The 17,389-nt window shown below is 53.9% G+C and overlaps 2 protein-coding genes and 1 long non-coding RNA gene across 6 annotated transcripts; 2 read left to right on the top strand and 1 right to left on the bottom strand.

The window, feature by feature from the left end:
- The first annotated feature begins 857 nt into the window (after positions 1-857).
- HDHD5 (haloacid dehalogenase like hydrolase domain containing 5) lies at positions 858-8,685 on the top strand. Of its 4 annotated transcripts, XM_085569584.1 has the most exons (9): positions 858-961; positions 1,044-1,244; positions 1,396-1,508; positions 2,137-2,230; positions 2,688-2,721; positions 3,091-3,265; positions 3,568-3,756; positions 4,447-4,816; positions 6,755-8,685. In XM_085569584.1, the coding sequence occupies exons 1-8, from the start codon at positions 887-889 to the stop codon at positions 4,802-4,804; spliced, it is 1,239 nt and encodes a 412-aa protein (XP_085425710.1). In that variant the 5' UTR covers positions 858-886; the 3' UTR covers positions 4,805-4,816; positions 6,755-8,685. The 4 variants fall into 4 exon arrangements, with proteins under 4 accessions (XP_085425710.1, XP_085425711.1, XP_085425709.1 ...); XM_085569585.1 differs by lacking the exon at positions 4,447-4,816; XM_085569583.1 differs by having other exon boundaries at positions 4,447-8,685.
- Positions 8,686-13,621: 4,936 nt separating this feature from the next.
- On the bottom strand, positions 13,622-14,092 carry LOC110472922 (uncharacterized). Its single transcript, XR_002465783.3, has 2 exons — positions 13,979-14,092; positions 13,622-13,764 (listed from the first exon to the last, which is right to left on the bottom strand). It is a non-coding gene; the product is annotated as an uncharacterized LOC110472922 (long non-coding RNA).
- Positions 14,093-14,535: 443 nt separating this feature from the next.
- Positions 14,536-16,269, top strand: TMEM121B (transmembrane protein 121B). The gene has a single exon (XM_085569582.1). It carries the CDS (start codon positions 14,592-14,594, stop codon positions 16,128-16,130), a length of 1,539 nt encoding a protein of 512 aa, XP_085425708.1. The 5' UTR covers positions 14,536-14,591; the 3' UTR covers positions 16,131-16,269.
- The last annotated feature ends 1,120 nt before the right edge of the window (positions 16,270-17,389 follow it).

Below are 17,389 nucleotides of genomic sequence, written 5' to 3'. Positions count from 1 at the left end.
CCTCACAGAACCCCAGACCCTTCCCCAGCTTCGCTGCCCTTCTCCACGCCTCAGTTTCTCGTCGGAGGCGCGCAGCGCCGGAGGCAGCACTGGAGCGGGACTCCCCCGTGCCGAGTCCCCGGGGACACTGCGTGCCCGGCCGGCTGGCAGGGGCGACAGGCTGGGCAGGAACCAGCCGGGCCGAAACCAGGCTGTGCCCGGCCCACGCCCTCCTCCTCATCCCGATCCCGATCCCGGGCCGCGCACAAGCCCGACAGCGTCCCGTGCCGCGCCTCCGTGAGAAAGATAAACCCGCCGCGACCGCATCGCAGGGCTCGAAGCCTTCCTCCCCCTCTGCCATGGCAGGGCTGCTTGTGCCCCTCCGCATCGGGGTCCTGCCAGCTCCGCTGCTGCTTCCAACACCCGCTCCTCCCTCCAGCTCTGCCCAAACCCGCAGCCCCGCTCAGCCCGAAGCAGGGGCAGCGCCCTTCCCTCAGAGCCCCCGGCGGGCCGGCAGGACGCCGGCCGCGGGCAGCTGCAGGCCGGTGTGCCGGGGCGGATGGGAGCTGCAGTCCGGTGTGCCGGGGCCGATGGGAGCTGTAGTCCGGTGTGCCGGGGCGGATGGGAGCTGCAGTCCGGTGTGCCGGGGCGGATGGCAGCTGCAGTCCGGTGTGCCGGGGCCGATGGGAGCTGCAGGCCGGTGTGCCGGGGCCGATGGGAGCTGCAGGCCGGTGTGCCGGGGCGGATGGCAGCTGCAGTCCGGTGTGCCGGGGCGGATGGGAGCTGCAGTCCGGTGTGCCGGGGCCGATGGGAGCTGTAGTCCGGTGTGCCGGGGCCGATGGGAGCTGCAGTCCGGTGTGCCGGGGCCGATGGGAGCTGTAGTCCAGCGGCGCTGTGCCCGGGGCGGATGGCGCTGCGCGGCTCGCTGCGGGCCGGCCGGGCGCTGCTGCGGCGGCCGCCGGCCCGCGGGCTCTGCAGCCGGGTGCGTGCGCGGAGGGACGCGGGGCGGGCGCGGGGCGGGCGGGGAGGCTCCCGGCTGATCGCGCCCTCCGCTCGCCTTGCAGCCGCCGGCCTTCGGGTTCCTGTTCGATGTGGACGGCGTGCTGGTGCGGGGCAGCCAGCCCGTGCCCGCCGCCCGCCGCGCCTTCCAGAGGCTGGCGGACGGCGGCGGGCGGCTGCGGGTGCCCGTCGTGTTCCTGACCAACGCCGGGAACTGCCTGCGCTCGGCCAAGGCCCGAGAGCTGTCCCAGGCGCTGGGGCTGCAGGTAACGCTGGCGGGGCGGCGGCAGGAGGGACCCGAGCCCCCCCATGCCCGGCCCGGCCCCAGGGGCTGCGGAGGGGCAGCTGGCAGCGATGCCGGGAGAAGGGGGCGAAATCCTCTCTGGGCTCCCAGCCGGCCTCTCCTCCGTCCCGCAGGTGTCTCCGGAGCAGGTGGTCCTGTCCCACAGCCCCCTGCAGCTCTTCAGCCAGTTCCACCAGAGGTGCATGCTGGTGGCCGGGCAGGGGCCCCTGGAGGAGAACGCCCACGAGTATCCTTTGCGCCTCGTGGTGCTCTGTGCTGCTGCGGCGCCCCGGCTCAGGCTGCTGCTCCTGCCCTTCCCCTAGCCTGGCACTCGCTTGCTCAGTCCTGAAGCGCAAGGAGACACGAAGGTCATTGAGCTTACCTTATGGGGCAGCGTCCTTATGGACAGGCTCAGGTGCTGTTGGTCTCCGTGCTGGTCACTTCCTGGCTCCCCTGTTCAGTGTTTGGCTTCTCATGCTCATGACTTCTCCTGTGATTGCTGTTTTGTTGGTGGGATGTGACCATGAGGACTCGTCAGCGTTAGGTGTCTCATTTTTGAGATAAAGCTGTGCTTCTCCCATTCTTTCAGGGCAAAGCCCATTAGAGATCACTCCCAGCTGTCCCAGCGATGAGGTTTTCTCCAGAATCTGACAGCAGTTGAAGGAACTCAAATATAATGGGGCTTCAGTTTGGTCTAGTGGAAGGGTTCCTTGTCTGGCTGAAAACCATAAGTTTATGCTTTAACTGCTGTGTTACTAGGACTTACATTCCATAATCCTATAGATTCTTCTGCAAGTAACTTAAAGAAAAACTGTCACTTAAAAAAAAACCCAAACAAACCAGTCTCCACAACATTCCTTGATGGTCTGAACTAGCCTGGGGTTCAAGCATGTGGTCACCATAGAGGCCCTGAGGAAGGCATATCCCCTATTAGACATGGTGGACCTGAGCCGGAGGCCGAAAGAACTGGTAATTTCCTGAAATATCAGCAGAAGGGGTGTTCTGCTGCAGAGGTGGTCACAGCAAAGGGACAGGGCAGCTGCCAGTGAGGTGCCTTAGCAGGAGCCTGGCACTGACCCTGAGCAAGCAGCCCCTCTGCTCTTCCCAGTGTTGGCTCCTGCAGAAAGGGCAGTGACTCTCCCCTCTCCTTTCTCATGCCACGCCTGCCTTCCATTGCTGTTCCTTGCTGTGAGGGGTAAGGTGGTTTGGTTGACATCTCCAGCTCTGAGACAGGAGTACAAGATCTGTGAAATCCCATCTGGGATGGGGGAGGGGAAAAAAAAATATTCTTTCATGGTTCCAGGTGGCTTTGTCCTGCCGTGTTATGGAACTGCCTTGGCAGGTTCAAGGGAGGCGTTTTTAGCTTTATTTTGGAGATGGCATTAGGTTTTGCATTACTAATCCAGCCTTTCCTTTCTTCTGGCAGCCTCCTCCCACCACTGGCTTCCCCACTATAGAAGGTAAGCAGTGGCCTGTGTTTACCTATGAGCAGCCAGCAGAGCTAAGAGCAATGCAGGCCAGCTGGGATGGGAGCTAATGATGTGCTGTCAGCTCACTGCTATCCATGGGCAGCATATTCAGAGGGTGCAGCCAGGAGGCAGCCTCGCTGCTGGAAAAAGATGGATAAAAGCAACTTTTTCCTGTGCCATGTGCCAGTATCTGGAACCAGTGGTGCACATGGTGCAATGATGTGCAGACTGAAGCCTTGGCACCAGCCATGTTCCACTGGTAGCTGTACTTGCCAGGGCAGCCCAGCACAGGAGGGGTTTTGTGAGCGGGTGGCTTTTGAATGCTGTGAGTTTCCAAACAGTTTCCTCCAAATCTTGCAGGAGTGATTCTGTTTGGTGAGCCAGTGAGGTGGGAGACAAGCCTGCAACTCATTGCTGATGTACTCCTGAGCAATGGGAACCCTGGGGCAGAGCTTCAGGATTTACCATACCCTCATTTGCCTATCCTTGCCTGCAACATGGACCTCCTGTGGATGGCTGAAGCCAAGATGCCCAGGTGAAAAGCACGTGTGGTGTTTGGTTTAGCCAATTTCATACTCCTCTTGTGGAGATCATCTTTTCCTACTGTGTTTTTTCAGCATTTGAATGTTTTAAGAGCTTGATTGTATGATGTAATTAGCAGCAGAGACATGAAAGCTGCATGAGAAAAAAAGGCTAAAACCTGGGGAGCAGCAAAAGCCAGACCACTGTCTGTGGAAGTGTGTGTGGGCACCATGTCCAAAGCAGGCAATAACCAAGGAGTGCTTGCTTGCTCCACTGGTGTTTCTGGGGATGCTGATGACCTCTTTTCTGGGGCAGGTTTGGCCACGGCACTTTCCTTCTCTGCTTGGAGAGCATTTACAAGAAGGTGACAGGCAGGGAGCTGAAGTATGAGGCCTTGATTGGCAAACCCAGCCCAGTCACCTATCGCTATGCCCGATACTTGATCCAACAGCAGGCAGAGAAGCAGGGCTGGAAGGCTCCCATCCGACGCCTCTATGCAGTTGGGTAAGAGACTTCTTCCTCCTGGTTTCCTTGGGGAGTTGCAAAATGATTGTTCTTTAGTGGTGGTGGTGTTTTTTTTGGTTTTGTTTGGTTTTTTTGGTGGGTTTAGTTTTTTTTTGTTGGTTTTTTTTTTGTTTGTTTTTGGTTTTTGTTTGTTTTTGGGTTTTTTTGTGGTGCTTACTTGCTTGGGTTTTTTTCCCCTCTGGATATTTCTAAAGTTAATACCAAAATTCCGATGGTGTTTCTGGAGCCTCGCATCCTGGAACAGAGGCTTGCTAGCTTTTTGCACCCTACACAGCAAAGCTGTGGATTGCAGGATGCAGAATGCACATAGGGTGACTCAATTAAAGACACAATTAAGAGGCCCAGATGTAGTAGTGTTAGCTCAGTTTGGCCAAACACTTCGGGAATGTGGGAGTTATTATCCAGTGGTGGCTGAAACTGCTCTGGGTGCTTGGGATGTGCTGTCTCCCCTTTGAAAGGTGCACATGTCCTGAGCAGGACTCACTGGTGGGTAGACTCACTGGCCCACTCCAGTTGCTCCTCATGATGTTAGCAACTATCTCACATGCCTTTCTCCTTCAGTGCTGTCTTAATCTGATGCCCCCAGAGCCAGAGGGCTTGTTTCTCATTTCTGAGCCCATTCCCATGGGCTTGTTTCTCCTTTCTGTTTCACACTGTGACCTTATCCAGGGATAACCCTATGTCTGACGTCTATGGGGCAAACCTCTACAACAACTACCTCAAGTCAGCTCAGCAGAGCCAGGTCCAGGCTGGGCTGAAGAGGAGCCCACAGGCAGCCAGTCCCCAGGTTGAGGTTTCCCTGGAGCTGAGGAATGACTGCAACAACTCGGTGGAGAGCTGCGAGTCGATTCTGGTCTGCACTGGGGTCTACCGCCACAACGGCGACATTCCCAAGAAAACAGTGGAGACAGTGTTCCATGGACATCGGGACTTCTCCTTCGACCCCAGCCTGCTAGAGGCATCTTACATAGTGCAGGATGTGGATGATGCTGTGCAACTTGCTTTTAAAAAAGAAAACTGGAGCTAGGGGTTAAGACAGGTGTGCCTAAAGATTTGCTGTAAGGGGGTTTATGTACTGGAAAGGGTAGAGGGGAAGAATGGGGAGGGACCTGGGGTGATTTTTTAATCTAGCTAATGTTAAAGAAAACTCCCTGTTGCAGCACTAAAAGCCCCTTGATGTTATTGGTACTCATCTGCCATCCTGACAGCTGCCCACAGACTTTGAACTGTGATTGTACATTGCTGCCAGCCATAATTGAGCCATAATGGAAACAGGGTATAAGGAGTACGCTTGTCCCAGCAATCCCCATTTTGTTCAGCTCTCACAGCTCATTCTTTTCCACACTTTGTGTGCAAAGATCAGGGGAGCCCACCCTCCTCTTTGTGAGCTGTTTGAGGGCGAAGCTCTTCCCCACACAAGGAGCCACTATCAGCCATTTGTAGAATGAGCTGTTTGTCCAGGCTGTGACTCGAGCATGTCAGAAGCTGGGCTGTGGTGGCTCCATGCCAAGAGAGGGCTTCAAGGCTTAACATTCTCCTTGTGAAGAGTAAGTGCCTATGGACTCGAACAAATTCTCTTTGCCTGGGGATTTGCCCCTGCATCACTGTCAGCCTGAAACAAAGTTCTGTTTTGCAGTCATCTGGCAGCTGTGGAGAGGCAGGGCCCCTCAAAGGAAGCTTCAGTAGCCAGAGCAACTTGCTGCAGGGCTGAGGTGAAAGTTATATTGTTCCCTCCCCCCTGTTTAGCATTCTGTGAACACCCCTGCCTTTTCACATCCCACTAGGGAGCCAGCAGCCTGCATTCGGCAGCAGAGGAAACCACCACGGAGTTTGAATTGGCAGAGTTGTCTTTGCCCAGAACTCAGTGCTGCAGCAAGAGGCTCTTTTGGCACCCACTCTGATCCCAACTGTTTCAAGGAACATCCACCTGCTCCAGCTGGCACAGCTTCCAAGAGGGGCCCTTCTTTGGAACAAGGGCCAAACAAAAAGAGTCACAGTCCACCTTTGCTCCTTCCTTGCATGCAAAGATTCAAAGAGATCATCAGGCCAGGATAGTACCAGAGCCCCAGACTCCCAGGCCTGATCTTTTAGAATAAAAATGTCTGTGTCTTCCAGATCTTTTGTTACTCTCATCTCTCATGTGGTTTGCAGCTCAGGAATACCCCATACAGTCTGACCTCTGGTCCCTCCTCTTTCTTTAACATGCAGGTAGAGTCCTCCTAACATGAATTAGCAGCTGGAACTTGCCTGCCCAGGAACATTTCCCTAACAACATGCACCTTCTATTGCCTCTGTTCTCCTAGCTCTCCTATCCACAGAAAGATAAGACTTGTGTCTCCATAGACATTCCAAAGAAGATAAGCAAGACAGTTTTGCATGAGAAATTATTGGGAAAGATTTGCCTTAGTGAGGAGTGTCTTAATTCCAGAGGAGCACTGTGATTTTAGAAGCACAAATCAGCCTTTATGTGATGAAAAGCCTTGGAGCCAACACAACTGAGTTGGTTTTCCTAATTATGGTCAGCCTAATTACAGTCAGCTCACACTACACTGAAATATCAGAAACGGGTCTGATCTGCCTCTTCTTTCCACCTTCCTGCTTTACCAGGCAGCTCCATACACAAGGTGCAAACAAGATGTTCTGCACAGAAGTCTGAGTTCTTAATTCAAATCTCAGCATCCGTGTGCACTGAAATTCTGTTCCAGCAGCTCTCCCTCCTCTCCATACTGATGTGTCTTCCTAGGAAGGTCGCTGCAGCGTAGGGTCTATCCTTAAGTTGTGCCAGGCTCTGTGTGTGAAGCAGATCAAGTGCTCTTTCAGTTATCCAGGCAAAAGAGTTCCTTTTCTGTTTATCTATCCTTCATGAATAGGAGCAGAAAAATACCTCTTTGCATACGTTTCCCTCTGTGAAATCCACAATGGGAAGCAGTTTCTTCCTCTTACCACTACTTGGTGTTTTTCCCCTTTGTCTCATCAGGATGAAAATGGGCTTGACTGCTTCTGAAAGCTTCTGTAATGGGAAGAACACGGATTTGAATCCTTTTCCTTTCACTGGAGAGAGAAGGAAATTGCCATTTCATCTCATTGCACAAAACAAGGGCTTGTCTGCAGTTCCCAGAAGAGCAAGCACAGGGAAGGACTTGGGATATAGCACAGGGAAGATCCTTTAGCTGCAGCACCTCTCCACAGTCACAGTTGTGCACTCAATGTGCAGGGCCTAAAACTGGAGCCCAAACCCCATTTATTCTTAGGGTACCTCCAGTGTCCCTCAACCTCACGCTTCAGAGGAGCCATCCACTGCAGAAAAAGGAACACTCCCTTTGTTTGCAGTGCTTGCTGACTTGGGTGGTAACTTCCATGGGATTCCTTGGAATGGTCCTCATAGATAGACCTCAGGGAGCTGGTTGCTGGCAGGAAAAATGAGCCACACCTCCAGCATGGTGAGTGCTGATTGCAGAAATGCTGAGGTCTGTCCATCTGCAGCCAGCCTTTGGCAGAGCTCTGTCTTGGTACTTGTTAGAAGTGTGGTGCCAGTTACTCAGAGAAAAGGTGCTGCTGAGCCACTGTACCCTGAGGGCTGTGGCACCTCTTCCAAGGAGGAGGTTTGTATTTGCACAGAGAGGGAGCCAGGCATCTCCATCTTTGGAATAGCAGTAGAGGTGAGCTGACTGAAGTGAATCTGTTTCAGATGCCAAATCTGCTTTTAGCTCTGGATTTGGTTATTTTTTTTTTTTTCTCACCAATGATCTGTGAGTCTTAAAAAAGCGTAGGAGGAACTTAAGTGATAAGGAATTTTAAAATAATGCTTTGCTTGCAAATTGAAATTGAACAGAAGGGAGGAGAAGGAATCTAGAAATATCTTGTACCCTCTTCCCTAATTCATATTTTATTGCATAAAAAACTCTGCTTTGTTGCTCTCTGCACTAATTAGCCAGATGGGCTGCCCTTGGTCTGAGCAATGCAAAGACCTTTCCCTTCTTCCCCTTCTTAGCTCCTTGAAACAGTGCACTTTGTCCAAGTCCCTGCCAGGGAATTGCATGGACCCACTGGATGGAGTAGGAAATCTGGCTTCTCCAGCTGCTGTTGGACAGTGGCTTGATTCTGAAAGGTTTCTGTTAATGACATTGCTTGGCAAGTCTCCTCTGTTCCATGAGCTGTGCTAGAGTGTTTTACAGGCTTGTAGCTTATCTCCAGTTAATTTATGGACATCTGTTATTGCCAAATCCGGTGAAATCCTTTTTCCTTAGAACTGCAGCTTCCTGGAATTAGCTTCCAGCATGGCTGGAATGAAACTCTTCCTTTGTCTCATGTGTTGCTCAGAAGAGGTGTCTCTGAAGCAGTCCTGTTCTGTCCTTTGGAGCTGTCATCCTTCTGTGCAAATTATGGGACCAAGCAGGAGAGGGGACTTCACTGCTGATCCAATACCTTAATATTTATATGGTGCACTGCCTTGTACAACAAACAGGGCAAAGACCTGATCCTAGCAACTCCATCTTCCAAAGATGAACAGGTTTTAGTCAAGCCAGAAGGGAGCTTGCAACTGAGACTAGCAGGAAGGAACCTTGTTTTGGATCTGAAGCCAAGAGCTTTTATGGCATGCAATAATATAGTGGCCAGAGAAGTAAATTCCTTTATTCCACAGGACACATGCAACTGCTAACCTGGCATTCGGCTAACACTGCTGTCCCCTTCCTTCCAGTCCTAATCCTGCCACGTATTTCTCCCTCCAAGAAATGGTAATGTTTCAGATTGTGGCATGTGCACTGTAGAAGAGTGATTATAGATCATTCAGAGAAATCACAAACTGTGATTATTTTAGATTTCATATTAATTTCAATGCAGTTACAAAGTTGCTGTTTTATTCAAACACATATGTAAAAGAATAAAAGATGTTTCCTTTGAAATTAATTTTAACTTCCTGTGTGTACATTTAATGGATATTATCCTGCTCTCTTTCACATCTTTGCCCTAGAAGATTATTAGGGCAAATTCTGTTTGCTTTTTCTTTTTTCTTTTTTCCAGTTCTTCAAGCTATTACCAGATTTTCCTGAGGGAACCCACCCTGAAAGATACCCCTTCAGCAATTGACTAGCAACCTTTCAGACTAGAACCAAAATCTTCCCCTGATTTCAATGGAAAATTCAAGATCCTGCTAGGTGAAACCATCATCTTTAATAATCTAGAAACAGCCAATCCACTTGCATGGTTTTCATATTTTATCAAAAAGTTTCCCATCTACAAGTTCACAGCTCACAGGAGGCACATTAGACAGCAACACAAGTATGATGCAGAGTTCTGAGAACTTGATGTTGGAAGCAACAATCAGTAAAGCAGTTTTGGAGGGGCTGGACAAGGATTCCCAATCTCAGCAGAGAGAGGAATTGAATTATATTCTGTAGCCTGGAGAAGTGACCTACAGCCCCATCCTCTAATAAATACTGATAACAAGTGTTAATCAGCTTCCTGCTTTTATCCAGTGCTCTGGTAGTTGGAGCACTCACCCAAGGTGAGGCTAATCAAGGTTTAGTTAAGCAGGGAGAGATCACAAGCTGAAACTCTCAGGTGCATGCTTTTAACCACTATTGTCAGAGCACAAGGGCAGCCTAAGGTTAAGGTGTCCCTGGTAGGAGAGGCTGAGCTGGAAGTTAGAGAACCATAGAAATCCTTACCCAGCCTAAATTGCAGAGTTAAACACCGAAGAAGGACCAACTTGAACAAAAGGATTGAGAGCGCTGGAGGAGTTTGCTCCCAGGGGAATGCTGTGAGAAATGCCTCCCAGGGTAACCCCTGGGAAGTGTTTGGTCCCTGCTTGCCCTGGTACCTTTATGGGCCTGTCCAAACCTTTCCATTGCCAGGCCTTCCTAACCCCAATTATAAAAGCACAAATCTTTATGTTTTTTTTTTTTTTTTTTACTGGTGCAGTTAATTTGATTAACACTATGCACTTACAGACCTTCATAGATCCAGTCTGCAACAGTTTAAAACCCTGCACCAGCAGGGCAGCTACGTGATCTCTAGGAGCCAAACCTCCATCAAGAAAACACTTCTCTTAATTCACTATAGTAAACCTACTTTTCAGTCATCTAAACCGTGAAGAACTTTCACTTTCTCAAGGTCACATCAATAGATGCTCTGTGATAAGACTGAGTGAAGACAAAATACCAAAAACAAACCCCAAATCCACTCTCCAAGCTCCTACCCTGCTACAAGCATGAAAACAAATGTCTTGGCACTTTCTGCTAGCATTGAAAGTTCTTTGAACTGAAATGTAATTACAAGCAATAGACTGTTAACACTCCAGTATCCTTTTGAAGAGGATCTGCGTTCCCTGAACCATAACACAGGATCAGCAGTTCAGTTACAAAGGCTGTATTTAGAAGCCAAGGCATCGTTGAATTTTGGTGCTGGCCAGGTGAAAATTTTTTACACTTATCTGTCACTTCAGCCCTGACCATTTGAACGGGTTAGGTAAGTGCAGCACAAAGCACATGTCAGAGAATCCCAGAAGCTTCCTTTCCCACACAAAAGGCATTTTAAGTATGGTTGGAGCAGATTATGCTTGAACTCCTTGAGATCAGCTTTGCCTCCTTCCCTCCCACTGCTGCCAGTTTCTGACAGCTTACTGCAGGGTATAATTAGGTATCTAGTTTCTGGTCTTTCTTTCAGGCATATATCTGCCCTGTTTTTCTTTTTTTTTTTTATTTTCTTCCCCCAAGAAATGGAATAATTATTTTTTTTCCTCCCAAGTTCAGCCCTCAAGAAAGTTTTGCCTTCCCCCAGCAGGGGTATTTTTGAGGGCACCCTTGTTTCCACTTGTAGTGTAAACTAAAAATGGTAGCATTTTAGATATTCAGTATGACTATTGCACAAAACTCTGTCTGCTCTTTGCCTTTAAATGTATGTATACACACACATCTCTGTGCATACACACAAATACATAAAAAAGCCAAAAACATAGCTTGGGAGCTGCTAAAGTGTAGAAGCTATTTATAGTTTCACTTTTTTATGTTTTAACGGTAATGGTTAAGCACTAACACATCCAAGGAGTGCACATTGCATTAAATAACTGAATCACATGGGAAGCATCAGCTTGTCATATCTCATCCTACAGTGTGCTACAAAAAGCTCTTCAGTGCTTTCTCGTGTAGAAGTAATTTCCCCCTCGTTCCCATTTTAAAGCAGAGGCACAATTTCTGCTTCCTTTCCTACAAATAAGCTCTTTTCTTACCCTCACCTCTTTGTTTGCGTTGTGTTTGCACTGCTGGAGCCTATGCTTAGACCAAGGAAGCCCTTGAGCTTCCACTCTCCTACCTGGTGTTCCCCCATTCCTTGTCATAGCTGCCCTTGCCATGCAGCCGCAGGTCCTCCCTGTTCCCACTTACCTACTTGGGTGCAAGAACCTTCACAGCCCCAGCAGGTATCCTGTGGTGTCTGGAGAACCATCTCCACGAGCCTGCTCTTGTCCTGCTCACACAGCTTCAGCCCAGCAGGCCCCCTGAGCACCCAGCTGCCTCAATTCCCTGCTCCCAGCTCTCCACATCACCTGGCTGGCAGGGCCAGAGCCCATTTCCCAGGTCTGCACACCAGCTGTGGGTGACAGCCCACCCCCCCCACCCCCCCCCCCCAAAGCCCAGGGATTCCCACCCAGTTCCCTTTACACCAGCCAGCCACCCAAAGCTTTAGGGAATGAGGCTTCTTTGTGAAATGAGTGCCTGGATCAAAAGCAGAGGTGTGAGTGCCTGTGACAGGCTGCGGGGCAGCTGAGTGAAAATGTCCAGCCTACGGCACACAGGGAATTGCATTGCTCAGGAAATCCAGAGCATGACAGCCAACGAGGCAAAGCTGTCCCTGTCTGCTGCCCGGGTAGGGCAGGACCAGCTCTTTCCTCATGAGGGCTGTTGCCCTGAGCAGCCCAGACGGATGCTTGGTTTTCACTCCACATCCTCTTGTAGAAGTGGAAAGCTCCCCTTGCAGCAGAATGTGGCACAACCAAGATCAATTCAGCTAATGTCGAGGGCTGACCACACATGAATCGTGGCTTGCCTGAGAAGAGTCAGGTGAAGGGGCCCACCCACCTTGGATAAAAGTCAGAATCCAGAACGTAAGAATGTGGTTTTATCCTCTACCATGGGCCACACAGACTTACACTGTCATCTAACCCAGCCTTTCTGTGGAAACCAAATCAGGAGGCACAGCTGGTATCACACCACTCTGAGCTTTCCTGAACTGGGCAACTCCCAACACCTGCCAAGGAGCATGAAAGAGTGCCATAGAGAGCAATCATCCTCCTTGGCCATGGACTCCAGCCTCCTGCTCCCTATGAAACAGAGACATCCCACAGAGCCTTCAGTGGAGTGTTTGTACAAAAATTGTAGACTTTTGTAGACAAAAGTCTAAGCAATTGTTTGGTCATAGATTTTTCTTGGGCAGTAAAGTCAGTCAAAGAGAGAAAGCCTTGCCCAGGCTCTCATCCCTGACACTCCACACAACCCTGGAGGCTAGAGAGTAAAGCCAACGTGATGGGAGTGTATCTGGCAAGGAAGGCAGGTGGATCACTGCTCTCTGTCTTGCATCTTGAATCTCCTCAGGCCAAGCTGCTCACCACGCTGCACACAGAACCTTGCCACATTCCTGTGATGGGTGGTCGTGGGCCCCCACAATGCAGAGGGAACAAGGGCCCCTGTGTTGCTGCAGCAACCTAGCAGCACCTTTGAGGCATTGATGTGGGATGTGGATCATGGGGAGCAGCCCCTGGGAAAGGCAGAGGGCAGAGGGGGTGCCAGAGGTGTGATGCCTGGGCCAAGCACCTTGACAGAGGCCCACAAGCTGCCCAGGCTAAATGCAGGCAGGCAGCGCTGCACAGGGCTGCTGGGAGCCTGCTCTGAGAGGTCTTCAGCCCTCAGGATGTCATGCAGCCACCTGCTGGAAAAAAAATGGCAACAGCCCTCTTTGGAGGGCTAAAATTGGTGACCTTCTTGAAAGTAATTGTTTTTATTTGGTAATGGAAATGTGGAGTTAGTGAGAAAGCCCTCAGCAAGGAAACACATGGCGTGTTCAGTCTCATCTCTGCTGGGCACCCTGACAAGGGGACTGAGAGGAGGGCAGTGACACAGGCACTGCTGGTACAAGGCTGAATCTTGGCAAGTATATCCCAACATTGCAAAAACAGTGTTAGTGTAGCACAAAATAGATGTTTCCCCTCTGAGCTGCAGCCCAGCCAAGCAGGGTATGGAAGCAGGGATGCAGCAGCATGGGTTTAGGGGCAGGGTAGCGGGGGACCATGGGAACAGCTGCTTGTTGCTATCCCTAGATGTGGTACCATTGCAGTGCTGTGCTGCCCAAATAACCATATTAAAGCTTGCATAGCCACCAGTTACCTTCTTTCCCCCTCTGTTCTGACCATGCTTTTAGAAAACTAATTTATCTGCACCCCCTTGCTCCAGTCTCCGCTGACAGCAATGCTTTTGCTGTGACTGTTTCTCTTCCCGTGCTTGTACTCCTGATTGTTGCTGTGTGCCCAAAGAAGTCTTTGTGTCAATGCACCCCATGTTCTCTTTTTCCCTTACTCAGTTTTCCCCCTTACTTTGCTTCAAGTTTAAGCATGAATCCTCATTGCATCCTAGACTGATTTCTCTTTGTAACCAGGAGCAGCCAGGGACATTGACTGAAGCAGGGCTCCTCAGGGAGTCTGCAATAACATTTATTAGATGGTTGTCACTGCTGTCCTGGATGTCCTTTCCCAGTCTTAAGCAGCATTTGCTCAGTGCCATGTGTTGATTCAGCAACATGCTAAAAATGTGAAGCTATTTTGGATCTTTATCGCAAAGTGTAGTTAATAAAGACATTTGTGGAGACAGTTTATTCGATGTGCTTCACATCATTGTCAGGCAGCACCTGGCTCATCACTGGTGAGCACAGGCACAAATGAGGAGCTGGTGATGCTGAGCACCAAGCCACTTTGGAACACGACGTGCCAAGCCATTAGTTCTGGTGATAAACAGAGGCAGCCAGCTATTAAGCTCAATTTGAGGCCATTAATAGTGGGTCAAGAAAGGTCCTGATTGTTGCTTTCAGTAGAAGTAATAACTCTAGAGCTATTCATATCAATTCAAAGGCTCTATCGCATCATGGCAAACTGGGCAGAGCCCTCAGCATTTGGGTTGGCTCAACTCAGAAAATTGTTGGGATAAAAGACACTTACTTCGATGAACAAGCACACCAGACCAAATGTAGGGGCAGATGAATGTCCAGCAGCGCAGATGAGCCACAAATGAGCGCTTCAATGTAGGCTCTGTGCCAGGCCAAGTGGTCTTTGTCTTGGCCAGCCTGGGGCCAGCCAGGGGAGAGCGAAGCACTTCCGATATTACGGAATGGGTGCCGCGGTGCTGTGCCATGGCCATGGGCGACTCGCCCCATTCGCGTGGTTCCTGCGGGGCAGGAGGCAAGATGCTCTCCGACATGTGGAAGGGGAGCATCCCCGAGGATAGGGCGGGGGCGCCTTCCTCACCCTCCCGTTCTCGCCCCCCTCCTCCTCTCCCCCGGCCGCGCAGCCTCTCCCCCAGCCCCAGCCCCAGCCCCAGCCCACCCACCGCCGCCAGCCGCCCGCCCCGGCTCCGGCAGCTGCTGCGGCTGCTGCTCGGCACCGCCCCCGGGCTCCCCCGCCGGCTGCCGCCGCTCGGGCTCTCCGCACCGCCGCCGCTGCCGCCGCCGGGCCCGGGCCCGGTGCGGTGGCGCGGGGGGCGGGCCGGGGGCGGGCCGGGGGCCGCGGCGCGGCCGTCGGGCCCGGCGCGCCGGCTCGGGGGCCGGGGAGGACCATGCACCGCGCTGCCTCCAACCAGCGCTCGGTCTCCTCCTCCTCGGGCTCCTTCCAGCCGCCGCCGCCGCCGCCGCCGCCGCCGCCGCCGCCGCACGCCGCCGACCGGCAGCCCCTCTTCCAGAGGGGCTCCAGCAGCGGCGGCAGCCGGCGGGGCTCGGGGTCGAGCTCGGGCTCGGCGCGGGCCCGCCGCCCTCGCAGCCCTCGCAGCAGCGCCGAGGAACAGGAGGAGGAGGAGGAGGAGGAGGAGGAGGAGGAGGAGGACAGCAGCAGCATCAGCAAGCCCCTGGTGCCGCCGCCCGCCACCCCGCTGCCCGCCGCCGCCTCGCCGCTCCCCAGCAGCAGCAGCAGCATCAGCAGCGGCGGCGGCGGCGTGAGCCCGGGCCGCAGCATGACGGCGGCGGAGCTGTACGGGGCGGCGGCGGCGGGCGGCGGGGCGGGGGGCGGTGGGGCGGCGGCGGGGGCGCTGCTGGGGCCCGGCGGGGCGGGGGGAGGGCGGCGCTGGGGCTTCCAGGCGCTGTCCCTGGTGCTGCTGCTGGGGCAGGGCGCGCTGCTGGACCTCTACCTGATCGCCGTCACCGACCTGTACTGGTGCAGCTGGATCGCCACCGACCTGGTGCTGGCGGCCGGCTGGGGCATCTTCTTCTGCCGCAACAGCCGGGCGCGCCGCCGGGAGCGGCCCCCGCCGCCCCCGGGGCCGCCGCCGCCGCACCCGCTGCTGCTGCACGGCCCCCCCGGCGGCCGCGGGGCCGGGGGCCGCGGGGCCGGGGTCCCCCCCCGCGGCGGCGACTTCGCCTACGCGCACCTCGCCTGGCTCATCTACTCCATCGCCTTCACGCCCAAGGCGGCGCTGATCCTGGGCACCTCCATCCTGGAGCTGATCGAGCTGCGCCTGCCGCTGGGCACCACCGGGTTCCGCATCACGCTGGCGCTCTCCGCGCCGCTGCTGTACTGCCTGCTGCGGGCCATCGGCACCGAGGGCGCCGGGCAGCTGCTCCTGCCGCCGCAGCCGCCGCCGCAGCACCGCGCCGCCGCCGCCTTCCTCGCCACCTGCCTCGACCTGCTCGACAGCTTCTCCCTGCTGGAGCTGGTCTTGCAGCCCGGGCGGCCGGCGCCGCTGCCCGCCCCGCTGCGCTACCTGCTCATCGCCGTCTACTTCCTCTGCCTGGCCTCGCCGGTGCTGTGGCTGTACGAGCTCAGCGCCGCCCGCCCGCCCGGCGCCGCCCGCCTCGCCCTGCACCTCCTGCTGCCCGCCGGGCTGCTGGACGCGCCGCTGCTGGCGCTGCGCTGCCTCCTGCTCCTGCGCTACCAGCAGCCGCTGTCCCTCTTCATGCTGAAGAACCTCTTCTTCCTGACCTGCCGCGGCCTGGAGGCGCTGGAGACCTGCTGCCTCCTCCGCCCCGCCGCCAACCCGCCGCCCGCCAAGTACGGCCCGGCCGCCGCCGCCCCCGCCGCCGCCCCGCTGGCCCACGGGCTCTCCGACGTGGACGTGGGTCCCCACGGGTACGTGAACGCCTTGGCGGTCACCGCCCAGGGCTGAGCCCCTCCGGCCGCCCCCGGACGGGCTCCCGCCGCCTCCGGGCCCGCTCCCGGCAGAGTCTCTGTCTCTGCGTTCTGCTCAGGTTCCCTCCGCCGTGGCCGAGCAGGGGAAGGGGACGTGGGTTTCCCTGTCAGACTCCCGTTCCCCTCCTCCCTTCCTTACGGACAAATCCAGCAGCGGAAGCTCCGCACAAACCCGACTACCTGCAGGAGCCTAAGGATGATACTTGTCCCCCAGAAACGCACCTCTCCTTCATGACAAGACTTCTAGTGCTTCTGCCTCTCCACTGCCTGGAGGGTCCCACTCTTCCCCCCACCCCCAGGACATTGTGTTGCTTTGTCACCGAAAAGGTTCAGTTTTAGCTTTTCATCCTCAACAGGGACCATGCATTTCGTCCCCTCCTTTAAGAACTCCTGCTGACCACCATAATGAGATGCAAGAGGGGCCTGACCAGCAGATGTTGCCTCCAGGTGCGGGAATGACGAAAGGAAGCACACTTTGGTTTCCCTAGGTCTTGCAAAGCTGCTGCCTGTGTTTCCCAGGCCTCTGTGTACCAGCTAAGGAACCTCTGGAAGCATGTTGGCCACTCGGTCACTTCAAGCCCATGAGCCACCTTCCCCTAGCCAAAACGTCTACCTCTGTGTTTCAACCTTTTGCATCTTACATTGACTTCACATGCTAAAGAAACCAGTCCAGCATGGACATAAGCCAGGGCTTAGGGCCCCATTTCATAACCACCAAGACATTTATTTCTGGTGAGAACAGGGTTTACAGCAGCCTCCTGCTGGCATCCCCAGGTGCTGGGGCTCTCATTTCTCTGTGAATATGCATGTTTATGGGATCAGCGTTGGTTTTCTTTTACACGGAGCGTAGGGTCTTCCTTTACACAGCCAGAAAGGCTGGAAAGTTTCCTCCCGCCCCCTTCCATGCCTGCTTGAAAGAGCAGAGATGGGGCTAAGCCTGCAAAGTGCCCCCTCTCCAAGAGCAGAGCAGAGGACGCTGGCACTGCTCGGGATGGGCTCCGTGCTCAGTGAACCTCACATTTCAGCACAGAAAGCAAAGTGCTGCAGGAGCCCTTGAGGCAGAGGGGCTCTCGAGCTTTGGTGAAAGCATCCTGTCCTCTGTGTGCATGTGGTTTAGGGTAGGTGGGGAAAAATTGCTAGTAACCTCTCATAGGAACACAGTTTTCTTTGGTTTTAAGCTCCATGAGTGTTGGGTGGGGTTAAGGCCTGATCTTCTGCATGGCTGCTGCTGCTCCT

The sequence above is a fragment of the Lonchura striata genome, chromosome 1A, assembly GCF_050655825.1.
Source record: "Lonchura striata isolate lonStrDom1 chromosome 1A, ASM5065582v1, whole genome shotgun sequence".
Classification (NCBI taxonomy): Eukaryota; Metazoa; Chordata; class Aves; order Passeriformes; family Estrildidae; genus Lonchura; species Lonchura striata.
Note: the sequence above shows the minus strand (reverse complement) of the source record. Positions and strands in the feature narration are given on the sequence as shown.

Excerpts from the sequence above, each read along its gene's own strand:
- HDHD5 (XM_085569584.1), top strand. The coding sequence starts at position 887 with ATGGCGCTGCGCGGCTCGCTGCGGGCCGGCCGGGCGCTGCTGCGGCGG. Across the intron at positions 1,509-2,136 it reads CTGGAGGAGAACGCCCACGA|CCTGGGGTTCAAGCATGTGG; the intron begins GTATCCTTTGCG and ends GGTCTGAACTAG. Across the intron at positions 2,231-2,687 it reads GCCGGAGGCCGAAAGAACTG|CCTCCTCCCACCACTGGCTT; the intron begins GTAATTTCCTGA and ends TTCTTCTGGCAG.
- TMEM121B (XM_085569582.1), top strand. The coding sequence starts at position 14,592 with ATGCACCGCGCTGCCTCCAACCAGCGCTCGGTCTCCTCCTCCTCGGGC.